At 45.7% G+C, this 24,985-nt stretch overlaps 1 protein-coding gene across 6 annotated transcripts in view; it reads right to left on the reverse strand.

Moving 5' to 3' along the window:
- PHKA2 (phosphorylase kinase regulatory subunit alpha 2) overlaps window positions 1–24,985 on the reverse strand; it is a 95,886-nt gene that overhangs the window by 36,280 nt on the left and 34,621 nt on the right. For 4 of the 6 annotated variants that reach the window (XM_037821181.1, XM_037821184.1, XM_037821182.1 and 1 more), the window contains exons 2-13: window positions 24,709–24,867; window positions 21,684–21,731; window positions 20,539–20,707; window positions 18,486–18,568; window positions 16,116–16,196; window positions 14,900–14,998; window positions 12,958–13,104; window positions 11,428–11,481; window positions 10,716–10,838; window positions 7,916–8,011; window positions 4,052–4,159; window positions 2,606–2,684 (exon numbers count right to left, since the gene is read on the reverse strand). In XM_037821181.1, coding sequence (XP_037677109.1) covers window positions 2,606–2,684; window positions 4,052–4,159; window positions 7,916–8,011; window positions 10,716–10,838; window positions 11,428–11,481; window positions 12,958–13,104; window positions 14,900–14,998; window positions 16,116–16,196; window positions 18,486–18,568; window positions 20,539–20,707; window positions 21,684–21,731; window positions 24,709–24,867 — 1,246 coding nt within the window. Of the gene's footprint in view, window positions 1–2,605; window positions 2,685–4,051; window positions 4,160–7,915; window positions 8,012–10,715; window positions 10,839–11,427; window positions 11,482–12,957; window positions 13,105–13,472; window positions 14,399–14,899; window positions 14,999–16,115; window positions 16,197–18,485; window positions 18,569–20,538; window positions 20,708–21,683; window positions 21,732–24,708; window positions 24,868–24,985 lie in introns of those variants that run through there. The other 2 variants (XM_037821185.1, XM_037821186.1) reach the window with 2 other exon arrangements.

Genomic DNA, 24,985 nt, shown 5'->3' on the forward strand with positions numbered 1-24,985 from the left:
CAGGAAGGCCTGCTAATGGGGATGTTGGTGGCAGTGGGGCAGCCCGGCCCACCCGGAACCACAGCACAGGGCCGGCCCCGCACCACCCTGGGCTGGCTGGGTGAGGATGAGCATCTAGCTCCCCAGCAAGCATGGAGCTCAGAGGGCCTGGGAGGTCAGTGCCTCTGCTTGGGGGCCACAGCAGGGATGAGCAGGCTGCACCTGCTGTACCAGTCCTACTGGCCTTTTTGAGAAGGGGAGCACTGGCCACAGAGGGTTTAGTGTGGTGTCCAGCCATAGCTGAGAGCCGGCTGGGAGCTGGAGGGGCTGGGACAGTGTTCGGACCAGAGGAAGGAGGCTCAGTTCCTGTCACGGTAGCCTTGGTCCCCAACCCAATCCATACAAATGCCATAGAGGCCTGAATGTTGCCTCCTTCTATTTACACAGCATGTGATTCTTTTCAGAGCATTTTAATATCCCTTCTCTCAGCTGTCACCACAGGGCCCCTGGGTAAAGCACTGCACGTGTAAATGGCCAGTTATGGTTGAACAGGGACTGGAATCTAATCTCCCAGGTTCCTAGACAATAGGCAGGGCTGGGTAGGTGGCTTCCCTTAACATCTGTCTCTGAGGCTTCCAATCACATGCAGAAATCTACACTGATTATCAAACCAACACAGCACTCACTCTTTGTATAGAAGCTACTCTTCAAGAGTGGCGACTCTGACCAAGGCCCACGAGGCTCAGGCTCTGAGAGAGCCATAAGTAGATAAGTTTCGGCAACTCTACTCACCCTTCCTACACACCAGACTCTGACGTTTTCTATTCTGTTCTATTCTATGACATTTTAAGAAATGCTGGTCAGGGCCTATCGCCAGGTCCCAGCCTGCAGTTTGAAAAGCAGTCTTTTAGAGGGTCAGCTGGCAGCACAAGCTCTGGGTCAGTGTACGGACTATGGGGTCAGGCTGTAATCAGTCCGTCTGGAAGGCAGAAATGGGTTTGCGCCCCTAGCCATTGGTTGGGGGTCCTTCCGTGAATTAGTTAACCTCTAAGCCTTGTGCCGTGAGATGGGGATGGAAATAATAATCGCCACAATTTTCACCTAATCAGAAAGGAGCCACAGGTGGGTAAGCCTGGCGTGGGGCCTCAGTACTGACCAGGTGAGGACCTGTAGGACATCTCGCTGCATCATGGGCACGTGCAGCAAAACGAGTCAGTGGCCCCACAGGGGAATGCCTCTCATTTGTTCAACAATGGCTTGTATCGTATTGAGTGCGTATGTGTCAATCAACACAGAAGCTACAAAATGATATGGGCCTAGTCCTTAAGACATTTACAGTTTAATTTTGGGGAAATGAGGTGGATACACAGTGTGCTGTGTTAGAGGATGGTATGTTAGTGCCCTAGGAGTCACGGAAAACATTACGGAGCTCCCCTGGAGGGCCTCGGTGAGAGGGAAAGTGAGAAGAGGAATTGACCAGCCGGGACTCACGCAAGGGCCAGGCCCTGCACCAGGGGCTTTCCCCATCGCAATCCCATTTAATCCTCAAAACAAGGCTGCAAGGGGGGTGCAGGGCTCCCCGTTTTACAAATAGCAATACTGAGGTCCAGAGGGGGCAAGTCCCATGGCCTAGTGAGGCCAGAGCCGCAGCAGAACCCGGCTGTCCTTCCACCTGTGTGGAAGAGGGGCTGGCTGCAGGAGCAGGTGGGTGAAAACAGGGGCCTGGAGCTCTGAAAAGGGGGCAGAACTCCAAGGGAGGCGTGAAGGAACCCTCACTTGTGCTCTGAGTTTTCACCAGGGTCATGTTCTTGTGCCGGTTTGAATGTATTGTGTCCCCCAAATGCCATTGTCTTTGTAGTCTTGCGGGGCAGATGTTTTGGTGCTGGTTAGATTTGCTTGGAATGTGCCCCACCCAGCTGTGGGTGGTGACTTTGATGAGATGTTCCCATGGAGGCGTGGCCCCGCCCATTTGGGGTGGGCCTTGATCGGTGGAGCTACATAAATGAGCTGACTCGGGGGGAAAAAGAGAGTGCAGCTGGGAGTGATGTTTTGAAGAGGAGCAAGCTTGCTAGAGAGGAACGTCCTGGGAGAAAGCCGTTTTGAAGCCGGAGCTTTGGAGCAGACGCCAGCTGCCTTCCCAGCTAGCAGAGGTTTTCCAGACGCCATTGGCCATCCTCCGGTGAAGGTACCCGATTGCTGATGTGTTACCTTGGACGCTTTGTGGCCTTAAGACTGTAACTGTGTAGTGAAATAAATCCCCGTTTTATAAAAGCCTATCCATCTCTGGTGTTTTGCATTCTGCAGCATTAGCAAACTAGAACAGTTCTATTTTTCAAAGAATAATAGTTATGAAAAACAGGGCTCAATGAGTTACTTGTGCCCCAGATGCAATCAAGGTCTAGAGTCCAGAAAACAATTGCTTTGGAATTCAATGAATGGTTGGGAAGAATATTGTTGCCTTTGGGAGCTACTGAGTTAAATAAGGGATTTCACGGAACTGCTGTACACTAACACATGTGCACCCTTTATTAAAAAAAAATTCAATAAGGAATTAGGGAACAATCTGAATTAAAAGAAACACTGGTTTTTGCAAAGTTAAATATGAATAGTAAACACACTCACAGACCTTGTACTACAACATCAGGTTTGACTGAAGTGGAAAATCGTCTATTTAAGGGATCAATTTCTCCAGTGGCAAGGAAGCCCTATGGAAAGAAGAGTATTAACATTATGAAATATTGATGAACTAAAATTTCACCTGAAATCTAAGTGTGAAAATGAAATATTCTGGAGCTCAAAACATGCAGTATTTTACGCCTTTAGATTTTTCCAGTAAATTGCCTATTGTCTCTGCCATTGAGTTCAAATCGTCACTGATAAATGTATTACATTTGTGGCCCCTGGACCTCCAGGACTAGCCAAATACTCCAGCATCTTGTGTGAGTAATAGTCATAGTGACTAATACTTCCTGAGCCCTTTACATTGGAGTGGAGGGAATGGGAGGCAGGGTTATTCTTTTCCCATCTCACTGATACGAAAAAACAGCTGGAAGGTAGCACAGAGATGATCAAGTCTGACCTCTTTACTTCAAAGTTGAGGAAACAGGCCCAGAGAGGTTAAGTGACTTGCCCAAGGTCACAGAGCAAGACAGAGGCAGGCCTGGCTTTGCAAAGGTGATAGATGTGCTTTCCTTACTAATAAAAGACCAAAGTGTAAGATGTGGTTCCTACCCCCAAGGACATGGCCATGAAATTGGGGAGACTCAGCAACTACAGCTCCTCAGGGTTGCTACCGCTGTGATTGCTCTACCTTCGGTCTTCTTTTATCCACTGAGAAGCCCCGTGGTATTCTGTCCCACCACTCCCCCGTTTTCAGGGCCTGGCAGGCAACACAGGACCAGGCCAGCCTTAGAGACTGTGGGCTCTTCCCCGACAGCCCTCCCCAGGGTTCCAGAATGTTCATCTGGGCAGGTCCCCCCAGTGAAGGCTGAGCCCATCAGAGAAACTCACCCACACTTAGGATGGCAGGTTTGGGCTTTTAGGTGTCTCATTTTAAAAGCTTAGGCCTGGGGGCAAGTAAATGCTTCACAGAAAGGCATGAGTCAGTGGCTGAAGACCTTCTGTGGGGTTGGGGGGGAGCTGTGAGTTGTCTGAGGGCACACCTCCTGACAACAAAATTCACCACAGAAAATCCTGCCTGCTGCCTATTCACGTAGGGAGACCTGTGTGCCTAGGACTGTGTCGTGGAGTGGCTGGAAGCAGATCTAATAGTTGCCCAAATCTGGAATCTTCCACAGATACACTGATCTGGGCCCAGAAGCTTCCAGCCTCCTGCTCCATCAACTCAAACATGTTCTAGCTACAGACTAGAAGTGCTGGCAGCAGGGGGACTGAAAGTGCTTGGCATGCAGCTGGAACTGAGATGGGTTCATGCATGTGGACAAACAAGCCCAGGAGTCAAGCCTTGCAGTCAACATAGTCCAGGTGACTTTAAAGCCACACCTGGTGGAGAGACCCTGTGCTCTTTCAGGGTTCCCTGTACCCAGTCTGAGAAGCCACCAAGCCTCCTTACCTCTGCCAACAGTGAGCTAAGGATGTACAAGGATTGACCCCACAGATGGGGCAGCTTCCCCAGAGGAATTCTGTCTACCGTGTGAGGGTTCTTATACTCTTCATCGACCTGGCCAAGAGAGAAAAAGCCAAAGAAGGCAGGGTGTCAAGAAATAAAAAGGCCAAAGACACCTTATGTTGGGGGAGTGCATTGAAAATTTACAAAATGGTACCAAATACTCATCTCTCCTTTGATCCTTTAGACCAAGTCAGGGCGAGAGTGGGGATACGAGGGCACGGAGGCTTGGGAGGCAAAGACCTGGAGTGCTGGGGCCATACAGTTCTAAGTGGTAGACGGCGAACTCCAATCGAGACCCAGTTCCAGGCCAGCGCTCTTCCCACAAGCACCTCGTGGCCAGAAGCACAGAGACAGGCACCGAAAGCCTGGCCTGCCTTCTTATTGCACAGCTTATTAACTGGGCAATAAGATGCTGCCCAGTTAATGTTTATGCATTTGGATGTATTGTGGGTAAAACAGCCTAAAACAGCCCATAGAAAGGGGTGGCAGTGCCTCTCCAGGGTGCTAACTCTGGTTTCCTCTAGCCACCAGTAGGTGGCACTATTTACCGAGGAAAAACAACTGAACTGCTAGATCCGGACCCTCCTTTTGGGCCTCCACAAGCTGGATCAGTCAGGGCTTTTGTCTCACCAAAATAAGCTACAGTTTTCTTTCTGGTGGATAGTGCTGGCCACACATTGTAAAAGTCAGTCTGCAATTCTTCTAAACTCCACTCTGATCTTGGCGTCATTACAATACTGGTTGGGGGAAATGTTGGTAACCACTTTTTTCCTCCAGAAAACATAAGTCAACAGAAGGAAATGGGAAACACTTAACCCTTTCCAAAGGGGAAAATTACATGGTAACTGATATTATGTATATCTGCAGTAAAATTTTAATAATACACAGTGGTAGTAAACATTTTAAAAAGCTTAACATGTGTAAACGAAACAGAATTAAGCCTCACTAGTAATCAAATGATCAAACAGGATACAGTGTGAAAGGAGATTCTTCAAAATGTAGGACTGGAGATAAATCTTTATTTTCTTTACATAGTTCCTGGAAGTTTTGCAGCACACAGGATTACTTTCACAATCAGATAGCACGTTAAGGCTATTTGAAAAAATAAACAGTGACAAGAATGATGGCAAAGATCTAGACTGAAAAATATTAGAAGGCAGACAAGGTGTCTAGGCCCAGAGATGGCTGCGATCTGCTGTCATCCGCCCCCTGCCCCCCCAGCTCTTGCCTTCCTGTAGAGGCGTTTCTCGGCCCCACTCTCCACTCCTGTCCTTCCGAACCACGTGCAGGTCCTCAGATGCACCAGGCCCTTGCTGGCACCACGCCTGTCTGCCTCCACCTCCCTGACCAGCCGCTCCCAGCCCCTCTCCGTCCCACGAGACAGCAAAGTGGCTGAGGCAGCGATGGCGTGGTAACCGCCTGCAGGCCCCAGCTCCTCACCTGGGGCCTGGCACAATACAGTGGCCCCATTCCCGTCTGTGTGACACCCTTTCTTTAGCCTCAAGTGGTCTGATGGGGCGAGGGGTGGGGGAGGAAGGGGGCTGTGTATGGTGGTGCCCTACACACGCATGTCCCACCGAGCAAAGGAGTGAGGCTCAAACCCAAGCTGTAAGCCTGGGCTTGGGGCTGTGGCCACTCTGAGGACAAGGCCCCTTTTCTGATTTGCACAAAGGTGCCCGATGGGCCTGTGGTGGCCCTGTCTGCAGGAATCCCCCAAGTGGTCTCCACATGTTACTGATATGATCTCCCCTGGCTGTCATCTGGAAGCAGCCAACACAAAATGTGGTCAACGTAAAAGTGTCTGGCATTGGTGCCTGGCACACACACATAAACATGGTGCATGAAGGAGGAGGATGTCGCAACGTCACACAGAAACACAAAGGTCAGAGTGAAGTTCAGAAGTAAGAAAGTTGCAGAGGAACTTTTTACGATGTGTGGCCAGCATCGTCCGTGAGAAAGAAAAGCCTAGCTTACAACACCTAGCACTCATGATAGTCACGAAAATGTGCCTTTTAGTAGAACAGGGATGGTTATTCCCCTACCATAAAATAGGTAAAATACCCCTGAAGTCATCTATTTTCCTTTGCTCTGCTTCCAGGTTCCAAACAACCTCTGATTACTAATTTTGTTTCGCTAAATGCCTCAGTTCCAGAAAAGGAGCAACCCAAAGAAGAGAAGAAGTTGCTGGAAAGTAACTCCCCAGCCCACCCCCGCTCCCCCATTAGCCCATCCCCTACCAACACATACACATCCCACACAGTAAACTGAATGCATCTGCAGGAAGCCTAGGTATATGACATGTAGAGGGAAAACAGCCTCTTGTAGGCTCCATGGCCTGATCTGTAAAGTAAGGGGTGACCATTTCTTTACCAAAGTCTTGCCCTTGACTCTGGAATGAAATCAATCCTGAGAGCGCTTGGAGGGAGCCATCAAGATTTCAGAGCCCAGGGTGCAGGATCCAGGCTGGCAGGGCTGAGACGGAGACCACCAGATGATACAGTGACCTTGAGGAGCGGCCCAGTAAGTCTTGGTGCAAACCAGCTGGCTGCCTGGGCTGCTATAAATTGAAAAGGACGAAATGCTCCTAGCAACAGAATATTCTTTTTCTCAGAGAAACTCAGCTCCTTTCTTTGATTTTCTCATTGGTTTAATTGATTCAAATATCTAACACATAATAGGCTCCTTCTAGATGAGATGATGCCAAAAGTAATGCACAGTGATATGAAACTCTTTGCCTTAAGGATCAAGCACCAGACTCCTTAAAAATTTACCTTCTATGCAAAAGTAAAGGGAGGTGTGCCATACCGCTGCTTTCGGAATCCCAGCAAGAGCACCCGCTGTGCAGATATGCTCCATCGCCAGGAGATGTAGCACCCATTAGAAGGCAGGGTGGGGTTGTGGGGAGGCCCTGAGTCTGGGGTCTGGTGCCAGGGCTGAGCCCAGTGGCTGCCTGGGCTCTGACAGGTCCCACAGCCTCTCTGAGCGGAGGCGGATCGCTTCCAAGGTCCCTGCCAGTCCCCGTCTGTGTGTGCATGCGTGTGCGTGTGTGTGGAACCGATTCAACCACTAAACCCAAGGTGCTGCCTGATAGGCTTCTGCTGGTTGCAATCTCCTGGAGACTGCCAATTGTGGGGAAGACACTGTTCTCTGAAGGCCTTTTCATCCCTCCAAATGCAAAAGTGAAGCTTCAAAGCAACAGGAGCACTGGAGGGACAAACAGCCTTGAATCAAGAATTTCCTTCTTCTGAACATGAGAAGTTCACAGGGCAATCTTCCCACCAAGATATATATAGCCACCATGGCTCAAGTTAGGATACTGGGGAGAACAGAACCATCTTTGGGCATCTTCTTGGAGCTGGACAGTTTCTCTCTCTCCGATGGAGAATGGCTTCTAACTGATCACTCAAACCCTAGCTTGGGAACTGCTTGAGTCAAAGAAGAATCTCACCTGTCCCTATCTATCCCTCCCTCCCCTCCACCTTCCTAGGGAGATTCTATCTGGCTGCTGCTTCTGTGGACATGCGTGAGAACATGGTACACAACAGTGTTTTGTGCTTTTTAGGGTCAGTTATGCCTGGGGTCAGAGGAAGGCCCTCAAATGATACCTCCCTAGGGCACCCATGGTGAAGCACACACCACGTGTTCTCCCAAATCCATAACTCCTAGTAATATACAGGAACCACCTATGGCTTAAAGGCCACTTCCCCTAGTTAGGCCTAAAAGGGGAATGAAAAATACTGACTGGCCAATCACCAACTCCCTTAGTTCTAGAGGAGCCCACGCAAAGGCTCCATGCCATCTGGTTACCTTGTTAGGCGGGATGGCATACAGTTCTGGCACCAGGTGGATCCCATTCTTGCCTCGGAGTAATATTCCTTCCAGGGCCTCTCGGTACTCTTGGACCTGGAAAACAGCAACGTCCCAAACAGTGTTAAAGAGGTCTTGTCGTTACACTGTAATGGCTGTGCAGCATAGAAAAACAGCTCTCTTGGCCACAAACAGATTAGAGCCAGGACACAGGGGAAAGAAGTACACAATTACCTCAGCTCAAAGAAGGCAGGAGGAACTGGGACCCTTGAGGACAGGTTAGGAGGCACTAAACATGTTTGGTTGTTCTTCCCTTGAGGGCACCGAAGCTCGGCCCCACCTGTCCAGCTTCTAGGGAAAGGGACAGAACCCCCCATCCTGCGGTGGCCACTGCATCCTTGGAATTCGTAACATACTCACATACACACCATGTGTCACACACCTTTCTTTAACTTGGAATTTAAATCTTTCACTCCAAATTCACTTCATGTGTGTTTAAATTTTGTCTCACACCAGGTTATAAGCTTCTTGGGACAGAGGCTGTATCTGAGGCCCATCTTAAGCCGCAGATCCCATTTCCACCTATAGGTAGTTTTCCACTTGAAAGGCACTCATTCAAGGATTTATTGCTCAAAAAATAGTTACTTAACACATCTAATGCGGAAAAAAAGGAAACGCATGCCCTGTGATCCATGTACATTGATTCTTAGGACACCCTGCTCAGTGTGATAAAAGCTGTTGAAGCAAACATTTCCATCAAAATAAAAAGGCAGTGATATAAATCTATCTATTAAAAGGGAAAAGCAGGAAGGGAAAAAAATCCTTAACCAGCCATCCAGCTATTCAACATGTCCCTTCTTTGGAGAGTCCAGTCAAATGCCTTCCAGACATCATTTTCTTTTCTTTTTGAATATATGGATGGCAAAGCATAACCACGAGTGGATCATTTTTTAATGTCACTGAGTGGAAGAGACAGTTGGACAGACAGCAGAGGCAGAAAGGTAGTACATCCATGCTGTGAGACTTACAAAACAAGACATGAAGCACAGTCTTTTTTTCTTTTTTTTTGTTTCACTTTTAGCATTTTTTCTCCCTGATAATTGCTAAGCCTGTTTGTAATTGAAATTCAAACTCAATCTTTTTGAGATCTTTCAGTTCTCGGATAAAAAGACATAAAGCGTAAGACCTAAGATCATCACTAAAGCATAAGAGCAAGAATCAGCGATGGGGGAAGGCAATGTTAACAATTCAAGCTTATTGCCAGTTCTGAAGCCCCTGGCATTCCTAAGCAGGGGCAGCTTTCAAAAGCTAAGGTAAATCTTAGATTGCTCATCTCACCCCAGAACAGGTCATCAGAACAGGATGAAAAAATGGCCAAGTCTTTGAGTTCATCTGGCATGCAGAGAAGCTGCACAAAGACAGGTCTGTTCTGCTCACCAAAGCATGCTCAGGGCTCAGCACAGCCCGTGGCATCAGGTAGATGCTAAAGAAATACATCTTGAGGCTTGCAGGAACCAATATTCACTGAGCACTTCCTATGTACCAGTCCAAGGAATATGTCAGGGAACTGGATGAAGATCACCTACCAGAGTCCGTTGATATGTAAGTGGGAGATTAGAAGCTGTTACGGGTGCTGTGGGGGCATGTAAAAGGGGCACCTGACCAGCACCGAGTCACACCAAAACCTCCTAATACAAGGAACACTGACGAAGAACCAAGCGAGGGACGGAGGGGCAGTTGGGGATAGAAAGAAGGTCTAGGCATTTGAGAAGAAGAGGGCCAGAGACAGCATGGCCTATTCAAAGGACTAAAAGGATTTCAATGTGCTTCAATCAAAGAACTCAAGAAAGGAGGTAGTAAGAAATTAGGCTAAAGTGAAAACAAAGGCCAGATTTTGTGGACCCTACAAAACATTTTAAGAGGAACTCTTTTATCTCAAAAGCCATTAGGAAGCCAGTAAAGGCTTTTCAGCAAGGCAGCAGCAGAACCTAATTTGCCTTTTAATAAGATCACTCTGGCATATGTGTGGAGAAAGGCTGGGAGAACAGTCAGGAGGCTGTTACATTAAATAAGATGCTAGCTGAGAGCACCTGTACACTAGAGCTAAAGCCAGCAAAACCACTGGCTGATCTGAAAAGAACAACAGCAATAACCAAACCTGTCTATGATAGACTGTTCTTTGACAGTCCCAATGAGCCATGCCTTCCAGTACCTATGTCTGGTGTAGCCCCCTCCCCTTGAACATGAGACGACCCCTCTGACCTGCTTTAACCAATAGAATGTGATGGAAGTGCCACTGTGCCAGTTCCAGCCCTCAGCCTTAAGAAAACTTGGCAGCTACGCTTTTGTGTTCTGGGGGAAGATGACCACCATGTAAAAAGCCTAATGCTCAGAGATGACCACACTGTGAGAAGCCCACACTAGCCATGTGAGATGCCACCTGGAGGAGAACCAAGGCCCCAGCCAAGGCCCAGCTGAGCTCCCGGCCAATGGCCGGCACCAATTTACCCATCATGTAAGAGAGGCCATCTTGGAAGAGGATCCTCCAGCCCCATCAAGCTATTCCAGCTTATGACACCAGCTGGAGCAGAGACATCTGTCCCTGCTGAGCCCTGCCCAAATTGCTGAATCATGAGCAAATAAACAAAACAGGTGCTGCTTCAAGTCACTGAGTTTTGTGATAGTTTCTTAAGTGGCAGCAGATAACCAAAGGAATGCCTGAAGGTTTGCATAACCCTGTGTTCTAATAAGAGTGGAATGAAAATACTTATTATCAACACAGCACCCAGCATTTCCTCACCTGAACAGTGTCACCGTTGAAGACTCCATCTATTATGAAGTATGTCCAGAACACGGGCCACTCACATTCAATGTTTTCAAAGAGCTTGAGTTCAGCAGGGTCATAATGCAAGCGGTTTGGATCCTGGAATCAAATGTTAAACATTTTCAAAGGAAGTGTCAGAGTACATATATAACACCATTGTCCCTCACGGGGATTCCCTTGCTTATCAATGCAGTCTTGAGTTTGGCATGTTTAGGGGGATTCTACTATAATGGCAAGATGCTACTTTTGGCAGTTTTCCATGGTAAAATTTCAGTAAAGTAAATCTGAAATATGCATGACCCTCCTTGGTAGTTTTATTATATTAAAGCTTCCTAGGTCTGTAACAAATAAGTAGCAATTTGCCCATCACAGTGTTTATCAAACTGTCTTGTTTCATTTACGTCATTAAATTAGTCACAATGGCCAAGAAACCCAAAGAGGAGGCCACGGTTGGCCTTTAAAAAAATTGTGTTAGCCACAGAACTGTTCATCCTTATCTACAAGATGGTAGATAAGATCATCCTCCTGATGATCTTACTATTCTGCTGCCTAATGCCCGGCTTGTTGACTCCAACGTCAATACTTCCCTTTCCAATATTCCAATTATAATCAATCAGGAAGATCAAAGCAATGGCAACTTAGATATGAAGCAGTTAATGGATCATAAGAAACAATATTTGAATACAACCTCTCTTGGGGTTTTATAACCATCTCGAAGGAAGCGACAGCATCCATAACGTCCCTAATAAGATAAAGAAATAAAGTACATTACGTTTGATGGCATCGAAAGAATTTCTTTGCCTTTTCATTTTAATTCAAGTCAGTCCTTCACCCTCTCTCCCATGAATCTTTTAGTAATGAAGGAGTACCAAGTGCTCTTTGTTATCAGTACAAAGAGTTATTTTAAGGTAATAACAAAGTAAATTCAGGTTTGATCAGTACTTGGAAGGGAATGCCAAAACCCTCCATTAGATTACCAGGGCTACAGGGGTAACTACACGGAATTCAGTGACTGGGTATCCTTTCATTCCAATGTACTGTGTCACCCAGAGAAGCAAAGGGACCCTCATTCTGTGAGAAGCCATTAAAGCAGATACTTGGGCTGGCTTTCTTCTACTTGAAAGACCTGAAAGCTAAAAGCAACATTCCCAGACTCCTTGCAGTTAGGCTGTGGCTGGAAAGGCAGCTCTGGCCCTGCGATGAACTTCCGCGAGACTGTGCAGGGAGGCAGAGAGGCCCTTCCTGCCCTTCTAACTGTCACTGCTGGCTTCCCCGCTGCAGGATTCCTCTCCAGCTTCCTGGGTGTCAAGAAAGAGGAGTGGAGTCAGCAGCTTCTTAATCCAGCTCCCTAACCCTGGATCAGAGCCTTGGGTGTCCATTCTCCAGTTTCTTAAGGAGGTCAAGGCAGCCCCAGCAGATGCTGCTTTACTGCTGGCTATTGAAGCAACAACGACCCTAACGGCCAGCTCCGTCTTGTTCATTCCAGGAGGCTCAGCCTAGAATCTGCTTCTCTTATGAACACTTCATTCTCTGCACTCACTTCCTGTTTTGCCTGCTTCAACCACCTAAAGCAGTTTCTTTTTCTCCACAGAACCATGACTGATATAGTCACCTTTTTGGGACATGACTTAAGACCCTTTGTTTCCAAGAGATAAAAGCATTGTTCACTGATAACCAACATGTAGATTTCAGATTAGGAAACATAGATTCTCTGATAACGCTACCTATGATTTCAATTGACTGGAATATTTAATAATATTCTCAGTGTAGGGTAATGTGCTTCTGTGTTTCACCTGAGAGTAGAGATTTTTAAACCTCAATTTCACTTTGGGTTCGCTAAGTCCCCTGAAATTGTGTGTGCCAAGTTTGGGGACATTGAGACGTGTATTTTTTCTGGCAGTTACTCCCTAGCTTTCAAGAGAGTCCCAAAGGGGTCTTCTGTGACCTCTAAAGGGTTAAGAAGCTCTGCCTTAGAAGTACAGCAGTGGAAGGAATTGAGGTCCAAAGGTGCTGGCTTAGGAACAGAACTACTACTTAGGAACAGAACCAAGACATTGCATCACGCTGAGATTTCGTTTTCTCACCTGTCAGCTCAGCTTTGGACACCTTGCTCTGAGTCCACTGAGATAAACAAAGCCAGTGGTGAGCTGCTCCATGTCATCATGTGAAAGTGGCACTTAACACAGGGCAAAAAGGCACCAGTGTGACCCACACTTACCTGGAGTTTAGAAATGATTTCATTTTTGGTCACATTCACAAGGTTCACATCTTCCACCGCAAAAGCCGGGAAAGAAATAATGGAAAGAAGTCCAGCGTCAATCTCTTTAGACGTCGATGCCCTTGGCAGCATGGAGAATAGAATAGACTGAATGAAAAGCAAAAAGGCGGCTTTAATCTGAAGCAGCAAACTAGTAAAATACAGTATCTAGAGATTGCATTCTCAGCCCCAAAGGAACATTCAAATGAGTTTGCCAATCTGGAGTCCACGCTTTGTCCTAACAACATGGCCCCTGCTGAGAGACCTTCCAGGCCCAGCCAATGGCTCCTGTTTCCTGGGGAGAAGTGGGGGATCAGGGAGAGCCCCGTCCTGCCTGGAGCACATGCTGACAACTGCTGCCCCCTTCCTTCCATGCCCTCTGTTGACTTGGCCAGAACTATAGGGCTACTGGTGACAGCAAGCTAGGGTGTCTCCTGGCTGTGAAGGTAGAGAACAGATAACAGAGAAGAACACACCTACAGGGCCAGCCTGGAGAAATGTCTGGTTTCTGTGGCATATAACCAGTTGGATTGGGTGAGCCGGAAACCACTTAGAGAAGGAGTCAAATCCAGAAGACCTCACGAATGCTCAGGCAAAATGGGAAACAACAGATTGAATTTAGTCCAAGAAAGAATGGGTTACTTGGCAGCATTATAATATAGCTATGATTGCAAGGTGGGTGGATTAGACACTCTTAAACTAAAGGAAGTTGGAATTAGAAGGAAAACCGAGGGGAGGGAAGGGAGTGACCGCTGAGATCTAACCTAAGTTTATGAAATCCTCCATGGGAGGAAGGCATTAGGGTATCATATCCAATTCATGTTTGAGGACTCTGAGACTCCCAAATTCTAAGGGGATCCTGACCCAGGTCCTCTGGAGGCTCACGTGATTTCCACTCAACCACATATCCATTAAGACACACTCCAACTTGACTCTGGATTTACTTTGCTTATAACTTTAAAATAACTCTTTGTACTGATAGCAAAGGCCACTCAGTACACATTTCATTCCTAAAAGATTCATGGGAAGAGGGTGAAGGACTGACTTGAATTAAAATGAAAAGGCAAAGAAATTTTACACCCCTAAAAAATATCAGACTCCTCATTAAGGTCTACTTAATGGGGGGAAATGGAGTGAGCTGGAGAGTGGGGTGAGGGTGGGTGGAACCCTTCAGTTTCAGATTAAAGCTTCATTTTCCACAGTGAACTGACCCCCAGGCCTAGTTCCTTAACTAGCCACTCTTCCCTAGGCGTCACTGCCTGGAGCGCTCGGTTTACAAGTTTTTATGTGCCTGACTCCCTTTGGGCCTAGCACAGCATGGGGCATGGAGTGGGTTGGCACTAAATAAGAGTTTGCTGATTGACTAGCAATTGATGACTTCCCATCTGCTTAATGGAATCCCCCAATCAGTATCAATCACTCTTTCTCTGATCTGCATTTCATGGAGGTTCTATTAATTTGCCATTTCTTCCACCCATCCCCAGCCCCTCCAAGTAACTAGTACTTGCCAGTCATGCAATTTTGGGGCATCGTGAAATAAGCCTGTGGGAAAACCTCCTATGAGTTTGATAAACATAAAACAGGGTTTGTCTCCAGCAAAACAAGACGCCTTGATCGCTGACTCTCAATACACAACATCATTGTGTCTTATATTTACATAGTTCTTTCTGGCTTACCAAGTGCTTTGACAAATGGTCTAAGTTGATCTGATCCAACCCTTACAACTACCTTGGGAGGCAAGAGGGAAGGGCCTCGTATCCCCATTCTATGGATGAGGAAGCAAGGCTGAAAGAAGTCAAGCATCCCCAAGCTAGAAAGGTGGGGAATCTGATCCCAAGCCTAGATCTTCCACTCCAGGATTCTCCTTCCCTACTCTCTGGAACAGCAGAGGCTGAGCTGTTACCTGGCAGTGCTCGACCTCATCGGGCAGGACATGGATCACTGACTTGCGGCCTCCGTGGGCTCCAAAGAGGTCCAGTTCATCGATTGCCTCAAGTGCTGCCTACAAGCACAGATATGAGTTACTTTTCCTTGCTTGGAAACATGCACTCCCATATTTGGAATTCCTTTGTCATCAAGCAATCTAGCATACACGTTTCCCAAAGAGGAGGAAACACGCCTTTAAAATCTAGCTAAATAGTCTTATAGTCACTTTCTAGCCTTACTTTCAGTGGACCTGAGCTTTCCTGTGTGTTGTTGCTCACTGAAGGAACCAAGAAAGAGAAAACAGAAAAAGATTTCCAAAAGTGAAATTAGAATTCTACCAAAAAGATAAATATTAACAAGTTCATAACATTGCTTGCATATGGTGCTAGGTTCATGGTAAGCTTTTCTTTTACCTCTTTGAGTGGTTCACTTTTAACATTAGCATGTCTGGCACTTCTGAAAGTTCATTCTTTTAGTAATAAATGTGTTTTCTGTTACTTTACCTTAACAGAGCATATTTATTGTTGTTTTAACAATTCTAGCTCTGGAGTCTTCATTCTGTCCAAAAATATATTTCATTCTTGAGAAGGAGGCAAGGAAGGAGCCCTGCTAAATGTTTACAGAAAGATTTGCAAACTGGGGGCCTGCAGATGGAATCTGCCCCCTTAGGTGTGTTTGGTTTGGCCTGAAGAATATTTGAAAAATTATTTTGAATTGGAAGACCTTAGAGAAAGTTCCCAGCCCACAATACCCCCAATATTTTTATGTCTGACTGGCTTCGCTCATTTATGGTACTTGCCTGACCCTGCAGACTTCTGAACTTGGAAGACCCAGGCTACAAAGTGGTCATATTCTTTAGCCCTCCTTATGACCCCGAAAAGAAAGCTGAACATCGTACATCCAGCTTCTTAAACAACAGCAAGAGCTTAAACCTGTGGGTGATGACAATGGATAACAAGGACAGAGCGCACTTATTTTCTGCCACAGGCAGATTTCAGCTGCAGACACCTCCATTCTTTGATAATTTTACTTATAATTTCAGTCGGCTGGAGGACTTGGCCACTTGAACTTGCACCTACTTCTGTTGACTTGAAAAATGGCTAATCAGATTAAATCCAAACTCCTGATGAAGAGAACCAAATGGAAGCAAGTGAAAAAAGCACAGAAGAAAGAACAAACAGGACGACTGTCACCTTGGCCATTCCTACAGAGCTTGCGTTCAATTCTGGTATGCCCTGGTTGGTCTTATCTCCACGTTCCCACATTCCATAATCCTGGGGCAGAAAAAGGTAGCAATCAGAGCAGGAGAAAGAGGTAGAATAGAAGTGCTAACAAAAAATGATTCCTTTATGTTAACCCAGGTATAATGAAACATGAGTATCTCTTCTCGAAGACTCCCAAGTTCCTGGTCAGGCATACTCATACTCTGTTCTGCCTCAGTCTCAGCTCATTTTGACCTCTGTGCAGCACTTTGAAGTAAATACTCAAATGGAACAAAAAAGCATGTAAAAATGCTCTCAAATTTCTTACTCTTCAATGTTATAGATTTGCAAGAAATTCCAGATTCGTAGGAAACAAAATAGTTATGTTAAAATCAAAGAAAATGCTGGCTCTCTATTCAGTTAATCTCTCTGAACTTATATTAAATTGACAGATGGAATAAAGGGAACTGTAACAATGGGTTATGTAACTAGTTGAAGCCAAGTAAACCATTTAAAATCACCGAGTCTCTCTTTGTAGCATTACTCCTTGGGGGAAAAAATGCTCAGCAAGTAACTGGAGCCAAAGGCAAAACTGAGGCACAAAACACTGCACTTACATGGCAATTAAATCCGATTAATACGATTTGGCTCAGAACATTCTGTACATGCAGAGGACTGGATACATGTGGACCTAACCTTTGCAAGTCATATTTTCATTTAGAAAACTCAAGCCCTTGACACTGCTTTAAATTGCCACAAAAGATGTGCACTATGGAAAGATTATAACTCAAGAATGTGACCAACTTGTTTGTGTATACGTATGTATATGTGTGTGTGTGTGTGTGTGTGTGTGTATTTCCAAAGATGAACCTTTTCAAAATGTGGAAATTTAGTCTTTGAAATGTTAGAGTAACTTTGGACTCTCCCCTGCCATGCATGCCTTGTAGCTGAGCCTGGGATTCCTTTCTTCAGAACTCCTCACATCTGGGCCTCTCCTTGCTCCAACCCCAGAGCCAAGTGACTCATCCTCAAAAACTGCTTTTATCGGCTCACTCCCCTGCTTCAGTGTCTGAAATGGCAAACTGCTTATTCCCTAGTGGATCATAGTCAAATCTCTCTCTTTGGATGCCATACCCTCCATTATCTGGCCTCTTCTCACTGTGCCAAACCCATGCCCACACGCTGACTTTATTTCCTACTATTCTCCAATACTCAACGTTCATTCCAAGTCTACTCCTCAACTCCACACCCTTTTCCACAAGCACCCCTGACACACTCAGGGTCTGTTCCTGCCTCTGTGTCTATGCTCATGCTACTCCTGCACCCAAATACCCCTCTTCTTCCCTTCTGCTCCTCTAAACCCTACTCATGCTCCAAGGTCCAACAGAAGTCCCACTCTTTCCACAAAGACTTCTCAAGTTTCTTTAGACCAGAGTTTGTCAACCTCGGCACTACTGAAATTTTGGACTGGCTAATTCTCTGTTGTGGGGGACTGTCCTTTGTACTGAGGGATGTTCAGCAGTGTCCTTGGCCTCTACCCAATAGATGATAGTAGCACACCAACAGTTGTCACAACCAAAAATGTCTCCAGACATTGCCAAACGTCCCCTGGGAGGGGGAGATTGCCCCTGGTTGTGAATCACTGCTTTAGACCAGGGTTCAGCAAACTACAGCCTGTGGGCCAAATCTAGTTTGCCACCTGAGTTTGTAAATAAAGTTTTATTGGAACCCAGAAATACTCATTTGTGTATATAGTGTCTATGGCTGCTTTCGAGTAGCTGCAACAGAGACCATATCGTCCACAAAGCTGTAAATATTTACATTCTGGCCCTTTAGAGAAACAGTTTACCAACCCCTGCTTTAGGTCATAGTGGCTCTTATTTTTTTAAACCGACCTCTACCCTTACTGCCCTTGTAGTCAGCTTTGTTCAGTTTAGCTGTTCTCTAGAAATGCGTCAGGCTCCACATCCAAAGATCTGGGTTTTATACACATTTCCACCGCATAGATGTGGCCAGGCTGCACACGTGCTGACTGACACATGTCCCCATTCAGGACCTCTACCTGTGGGCTGGCTGGGGTGATCCATATGGCACTCCAGTTCCCGCCAAGGCTCTGACACTGTTGACCTCTTCAGCCTTGTTTTAAGCCAGCCAATAAACATTCCACAGGACATTACAGTGTCTTACTTTAAATAAGCATAATGGATTTAGAGTACGTATTGTGTTAAAAGAACAAAAATCCCCACCTATATCCCAGGACAAAAATGTGCAATTTGTGTGCCTGACCCTCAAGGAGCTGTATGATTTTTATTCTTTTTGATAATTGGGATGCCTGCAAAGCCTACCAGGGTTGATGCTTACCGCGACTTTATATGCAGCTTCTATGTAAAAAACAAGATTCTGTACGAAGGCCACCTCGTCAAGGGTGAAAATAATACGTAAGCCTAGTAATGGAAAACAAACAATGAGATGATGAAGTTACCTTGTAAAGAAAGAGCTGCTGATTATAGATTACAAATACCACACTTGAAAATAAGTCCTTTTAGCTTCATTTTCACTTTTCTTACTACGGCATCAGAAATTAAGTCTGAAATAAGTCATGAAAGTCTCAGAAAGAGAAAGGAAGGAAAGAAAGGAGGGAGGGAGGGAGAGAGGAAGAGAGAAAAGAAGGAAGGAAAAAAAGACTATGCTTTCTGTGCATGCATATGAATGAGTAGAAAAGGTTGAAAAAAGAAGGTGTGGGGCCTGCTGTCTCCTACTGGATTCGCTCAGAAAAGGTTCCAACAAAGCCAAGGATTTTAGCCCAGGGGAACCAGATGCTATCCTTATTCTTGAGTGAGCCAAAGGGTGGGTGCTCTTCCCCTGTGGCCCCCAGGGAAAGTCAAGCCCCAACTTCAGGAGACAGCCCTTGACCCCGTGGAAAGCCAGCTCTCAAGGCATGCCTGGGGGTGACATCGACACACTGAAGCAGGCAGCGACCAAGAGAGCTGGGCTTTTGCTCAGGTCCTTGCAAGTACAGTTTGTTGTGGCAAGTACATATATTTTTTAAGTATGAATTCTTAAAGCTAGCTGAACAGGCCCAGTAAGGCATACACTCTTACACCACTAGCAGGAGTCTAATTCATAAATCATTCTGAGAACAATTTGGCAATATGTATGAATAGCCTTTGAATCACATCTAACTATCAGAAAGAAGTAAACAGAGATGCAGTCAAAGTTGGTATTGTTGCATCAGTTATAATGGCAGAAAACAAAAATGGAAATAAAGAAATAGTTAATTATGGTCTGTCCATTGATAAAGTCACTACAGTTATGTTTATGAAGAGCTTATAAAATCATGGGAAAAATCTTAAGTTACAAGGCTATGTAATAAAAAGACGATGTATATGCATCTAATATGACCTTACCAAAAATCACCTGGAAAAAAAGACTCAGAGGAAACACATCCAAATGAAAATTGGCAGGGGGGATTTTTTTCTTTATATTTTGTTATATATAAAAATATATAAAAATATTTGCAGTGAGTTCATATTCACTTTCATAACCAAAAAGTACTTGTTATAACCATGTGGTTTATTCACAAAGCCATGAGGATACTATGTACTGATTTTTGATCATTTTAGAGCTTCATGCTTGCACTCTGAAATAAATGGGAAACCTCCCATGCAGGAGCACAGGTTTACTGGATGGTGAGAAGGACTGAGACACAGCAGCAAGGTGGCCTAACGCCCATGGGGACACCCACGTTAGACTCTGCTGCGGGAGAGACCATTTGGTGCACCAAGACGGGCTGCAGCCTGGAGCTCGGAAGGCCTGCTGCCCAGGCTGCCAGAGAAGCCAACAGCTTGGGCTTTGATGGGAACAACACACACAGTGGGGAAGTTGTCGGCCTACTCACAACACTAGTACACGGGCAGGTCAGAGCATTCCAGGCACACTGTTGAGCTCTGGCAATGATGTGTTTGCATGAAATTTGAGTAAACGAGAAAAGGCCAGGATGGTGAAAGGAAGACCTGAAGGGAAAGGGCCACTTACCTTGGAGAAGAAAAACCTAAGGGGAAGGATACTTCTTCAGGTATTTGAACTTTTGAGATACAACCTAGGTTGCTCCAGTAACTGGGGGAGAGTAACAATAAGGAAGCTTCGGTGTCAACAGAAAGGAGCCAGCAGCTCTGTCTCCACAACCCTCATCCTGTAAATGTTCGTTGGAAGCTTACCGTTCGGCACGTCGCTGATGGAGATGGGATTCCTGCCTTACCTGCCCCATCGTAGAGTCAAATGCAGATAGGATGATAAAGAAGCATGCTTTTCCTTTACATCAATGGCTCACTTTAAATACTGACCCAGTGATACACCCCTCCCCCCCTTCTGGATTGTCACTCCCTGTTTGATAGGCTCAACCAGTCTGGCTCACCTGAGGCCGTCATCTGGGCCAGGAACAGGAGGAAGAGGGAGGTAGCATCCACCTGGAGGTGGCCCCACTGGTCGTCACCTACCACGGTGCTGCAGGTGGCTGTGTTGTACTTGGCATGCAGGCTGTCCTTGGTGCTCTGCGTGTGCTTGAACTTCTCCACCTTATCCACCTGTGACAGAAGAGAAGGCAGGCTGGCTCTGCATAGCTAAAGCTGGGAGGGGGGGGAGGGCAGGTGTGTGTGTCACAGCTGGCCAAGGTTGTACTCAGGCTCAATCCCCTGGATCTAGACCTCTTCCCTGCTGCCTCCAGGAGCAAGAGGGACCAGGGCAGCTGATGTTCGCTAGTGACAACAGAGGCGTTGGGCTGGGGGATTCTTCCCACCCATTCACCAGAAATGCCCCAGCTCAGTGGGATTTTAACAAGCTCTTCGGGGGCGAGGAGTCAGGCCAAAGGGTTTCCTTGTCTTACATCTCCAGCTGTGACACCTGGTAGGTACTCTATGAGAGATGGAGGGAGGGAAGGAGGGATGGGGAAGAAAGGAGGAGGCAAGAAGGGAGAGAGGAGAAAAGCAAGTAGAGAAGGGAGACAGAGGATCTATTTAAATTTCCACTTCTCGTTTCCTTATGTTGAGAGGAAAAGACCAATTATGTCTCAAAACTAGATGGCGAGCTGACTGAGGGTGAGGACTTGGTATTCACCTTTGAATTTGTGCAGATCAGTATATGTTCGGCGCACAGTATGTGCTCAATTAATTGCTTTGTTTATCCTTCATGAAAATACTGGCAAATAGTAAAGTTAAGTTTTAAAAACACAAACATTCATCTCAAATGAAAACATACTCTTTTATAAACTCAGCAGAATAAAAAATGGCTTTTGAGTCATGACTGACAAAGTGTTTCCCCCCATTAAAAAAGGCATGCTCTCCTTTTCACAAGTATCTCTTTAAAAGAGGTTCTGAGGAACAGTGTTCTTTCCGATTGTGGTTCCAGAGTATCATGAAATTATGTATTGTATAATTTTAAATTTCTTTTTGTCTTGAGAAGAAAAGTTCAGAACACTGTAAGGCTGCTCACTGTCCTGATGAAAGTCACCCGGAATGCCAGCTCAGGTGACCTGCCAGTGAGCGCCCATGGGCTGCCACCTACCTGTCTCATCATGCACTGGAGGAGGCCCCGCATCAGCTTCACCACGTTCTGCAGAGACAAGGCACAGTCAGCTTCCGGGCCAGTTCCCGGCTCCCAGAGAACAACTTCCTCGCCTCCACGTGGTGTAAGCCAGTGCTGCCTGGCGACCACCCTGAAAAGGCAGCTCCCTAACAGGTACAAAGCATCTGATGGTCTCTATTATTTCCACTTCTCTGCTCCATCACGAAGAAGTGACTTAGCTCAATGGACCCGACAGCATCTTCCAGCTCTGAAATCCAGTGCCTCCTCCCTGACATCTCAGGATCATGATTTTTAAAAGCCTGGTACCCTGGAGCTTTCTGTCACAGTTCTTAGTAATTTATTTTCATTATACTAAGGATGAATTAAGTCCACCATGCCTGCCCTGAAGTAATGAGGCTTTGCCAAAATACCCGTTTGTGACACTATTACTGGACTAATGAGTCATGTTCTTATGAAATGCAAGTGGCAGCTGAAGTTTCTTAATAATATGATGTATTACAACCAATTACTATTGTTATTATCATCATATATAACAACAAAAATACTAACTTAATCTATTAGATACTATGTCCAGGCATTGTCCAGAACACTTTACCTGGATTATCTCTAATTCTCACAACCGCCTTTGAGACAGGTACTCTTATTACCCCACTTTCTGGATGAGGAAGCTCAGCCAAGAGAGAGGAAGCAAAATTGCTAAAGCCTCAGAGCTGGCGAGGGGTAGCAAGGACACAGCCCAAGCAGTCTCACTCCAGGGCCCATGCTCTTGACCAATACCTTATGTTGCCACCCCACATCCTCCACAATCCAGGCCCATTGAAAGACTGGTCTTAAAACACCCTGCTAAGACCCCTATAAACTACTCCACATGTGGCTGGAGAATGGGATAGTTTGTAGGTCAAAGTAGCCTAGCTGAAAGCAGCTGCCACCCAGGGACATGAGTCTCCTCTCTCCAGAATGCACCTGGTTTGCAGGGGAGGCCACAGTGTGGGGGCTACCCCCACATCCTTAAGATCCTTCTACCTCTGAACACCTAGGATTCTAGAATGTAATTTCACTTTATGTCATAAATTCTTTCATAGCAGAAAATGTTACCTCCTAACTGTAAGGTATAAATAACATTGTTATAATTAACATTTCCTACAGTATCTGGCATAAACATTTGTCAACTGACTTCCCATCAAATAAAGACAAGTTATTTTCCATCATGAAAATTGTAAGTTATTTCCAGTGGTTCCCAACTGGGTGTGGTATTACTACCCTCCATGGGTAGAGAACAGCTGGAAATGTGGGGGTAGAGGCATTTTTATTGTCACGATGAGGGATGGGAGCTGGGGGGTTGTATGCGGCAGGAGCAGTTGGCACTGAGGACCAGGGACACAAAAACTCCTCCAAGGCCTGGAATAGTTTCATACAATAAAGAACTGGACCGCCCAAGCCCAAAATGCAATAGTGCCCCAGTTGAGGACTACTGGAAGATCCCCAAGTTATTTTCCATAATCAAGGGAGATGTCTCCTTTAGTTATTCACCACACTCAGGGAATACAAAAAAGGCTTTAGGAAACAACGTAGTCTGTTCCTGCCTCACTAATGTTAGTCAACAGAGCTGCAAAACTAGTAAACCCTAACCAGGACCAGAAATGACTTACAGAAGAGGTAGGGGTACTGAGTGAGTGTGTGTGTGTGTGTGTGTGTGTGTGTGTGTGTGTGTGTGTGTAGACAGGCATGGCTTTGCTTTGATTTTGTGAGGTATGCTGGGGTTTCAAAGAGGGATGGGAGACTTGGAGGACATCTTCATCAAATTATCATACTTTAAATAAATAGGTTCATTTATATACGAGTCAGCCACTGTCTTGGAGGAACATTTGATGCTTGCTGTATGTATTTTTTTTTAACTACCCATTCTTCCTTTACCTTGAAGACCCAGTGATTTCATCACCTCACACTCAGCATGTCTTGTCAAATCCAAACCACCTTTCCCTTCCTTCCACAAACAGGTTTCCCCTCTTAGCCTCCCCAGTGCTATCAAGGTACCTTCATTCTGTCAGTCAGAATGAAACCTCTGTAGCCAGCTTTGATTGCTACGGACAATCACTGATCAGGCCATAAGAACTCCTCTGGACCTGATGATCTACTGGCCATGAGAGCCAACAAGAGAAATCTCAACGGGTCTCACGCCAAGAGTACAATACTTTTATATTTCAATATTCCCTACTTCGATGCTGCCATTCTAAGCACTTTGAAAATACCTCCCATGCTCAGGAGCAGATTATTTCATTATGCACTCAATGACAGCAGATCTTTGCTTTGGTGGGTCTTGGTTTCTGATTTCGGAAAACTATAAAACAACCATGCCACATGGTGAGTGACATGGGCACAAAGCCAGGATAACACCAATCTGGTTCAAAATTAAAGAGGGACAATAAATTAGCAAGACTGCTTTCCTAGAATGACTCAAACTAGAAAGGCATTTTTAAAGGAAGTTTCAAAAATGTTTTAAGCAGTAGCAACATTGTTTGGAGAAATATCACCTTTCAATGTAACAGCTCTAAAGAGTGTGCACTTTGGAACGTGTAGCTCTGGTGTTGCTGACTTTTAAAAAACAATCATATTTGTAAACTAATAGCTATATTCATTTATAATGACACCTTCTATATATATTCATACACATATACATATGTATGTATGTATGTATAAGGTTGATAGAGCATGTGTGAAAGGAATATAGCTAGTTAGGAAAATTGATGCTTTGGGGTTAGTTTGGATGCTTTATTTTCCAATTCAGTGTAATTTTTGTCATTTCATTACTGTTTTATGGAAGGAAAAATCTCAAAGAGAAAAAGTCGAATGAAAGGTTGAGACCACCTAAACACCTCTCTAAAATATTCTACAGCAGAAATGGAAGAGACACCTTCACCAAATTTCTGCACAGCTACTTCCCCATAGATTTTCAGTTCAAGGGCAAGGTGCTGAGCAGCCATGTAATGGCTGCCAGCCCCATTACCTGCTCCAGCTCATAGGCCTTGGCCTTGTCCTCATCACGGTCGGCATTCTTGCGGTAGGCCATTCCCAGGCCCCACACGGCCAGGATGCTGTAGATGTTGTCTCGCACCCAGGCGTCCTTCTGCTCATGGCTGGCTGACAGCAGCCCCGTGACGGGATTCTATTAGAGAAGAGACCCAGGATGACTCACTGCCATGTTTCACACCACTCCTAAGCAACGAATGCTCGCCCTCAGGGGGAAAATGAGTGCGGGGCAAGGAATGAAGAGACTGGAGTTC

Source organism: Choloepus didactylus, chromosome X (assembly GCF_015220235.1).
Source record: "Choloepus didactylus isolate mChoDid1 chromosome X, mChoDid1.pri, whole genome shotgun sequence".
Lineage (NCBI taxonomy): Eukaryota > Metazoa > Chordata > Mammalia > Pilosa > Megalonychidae > Choloepus > Choloepus didactylus.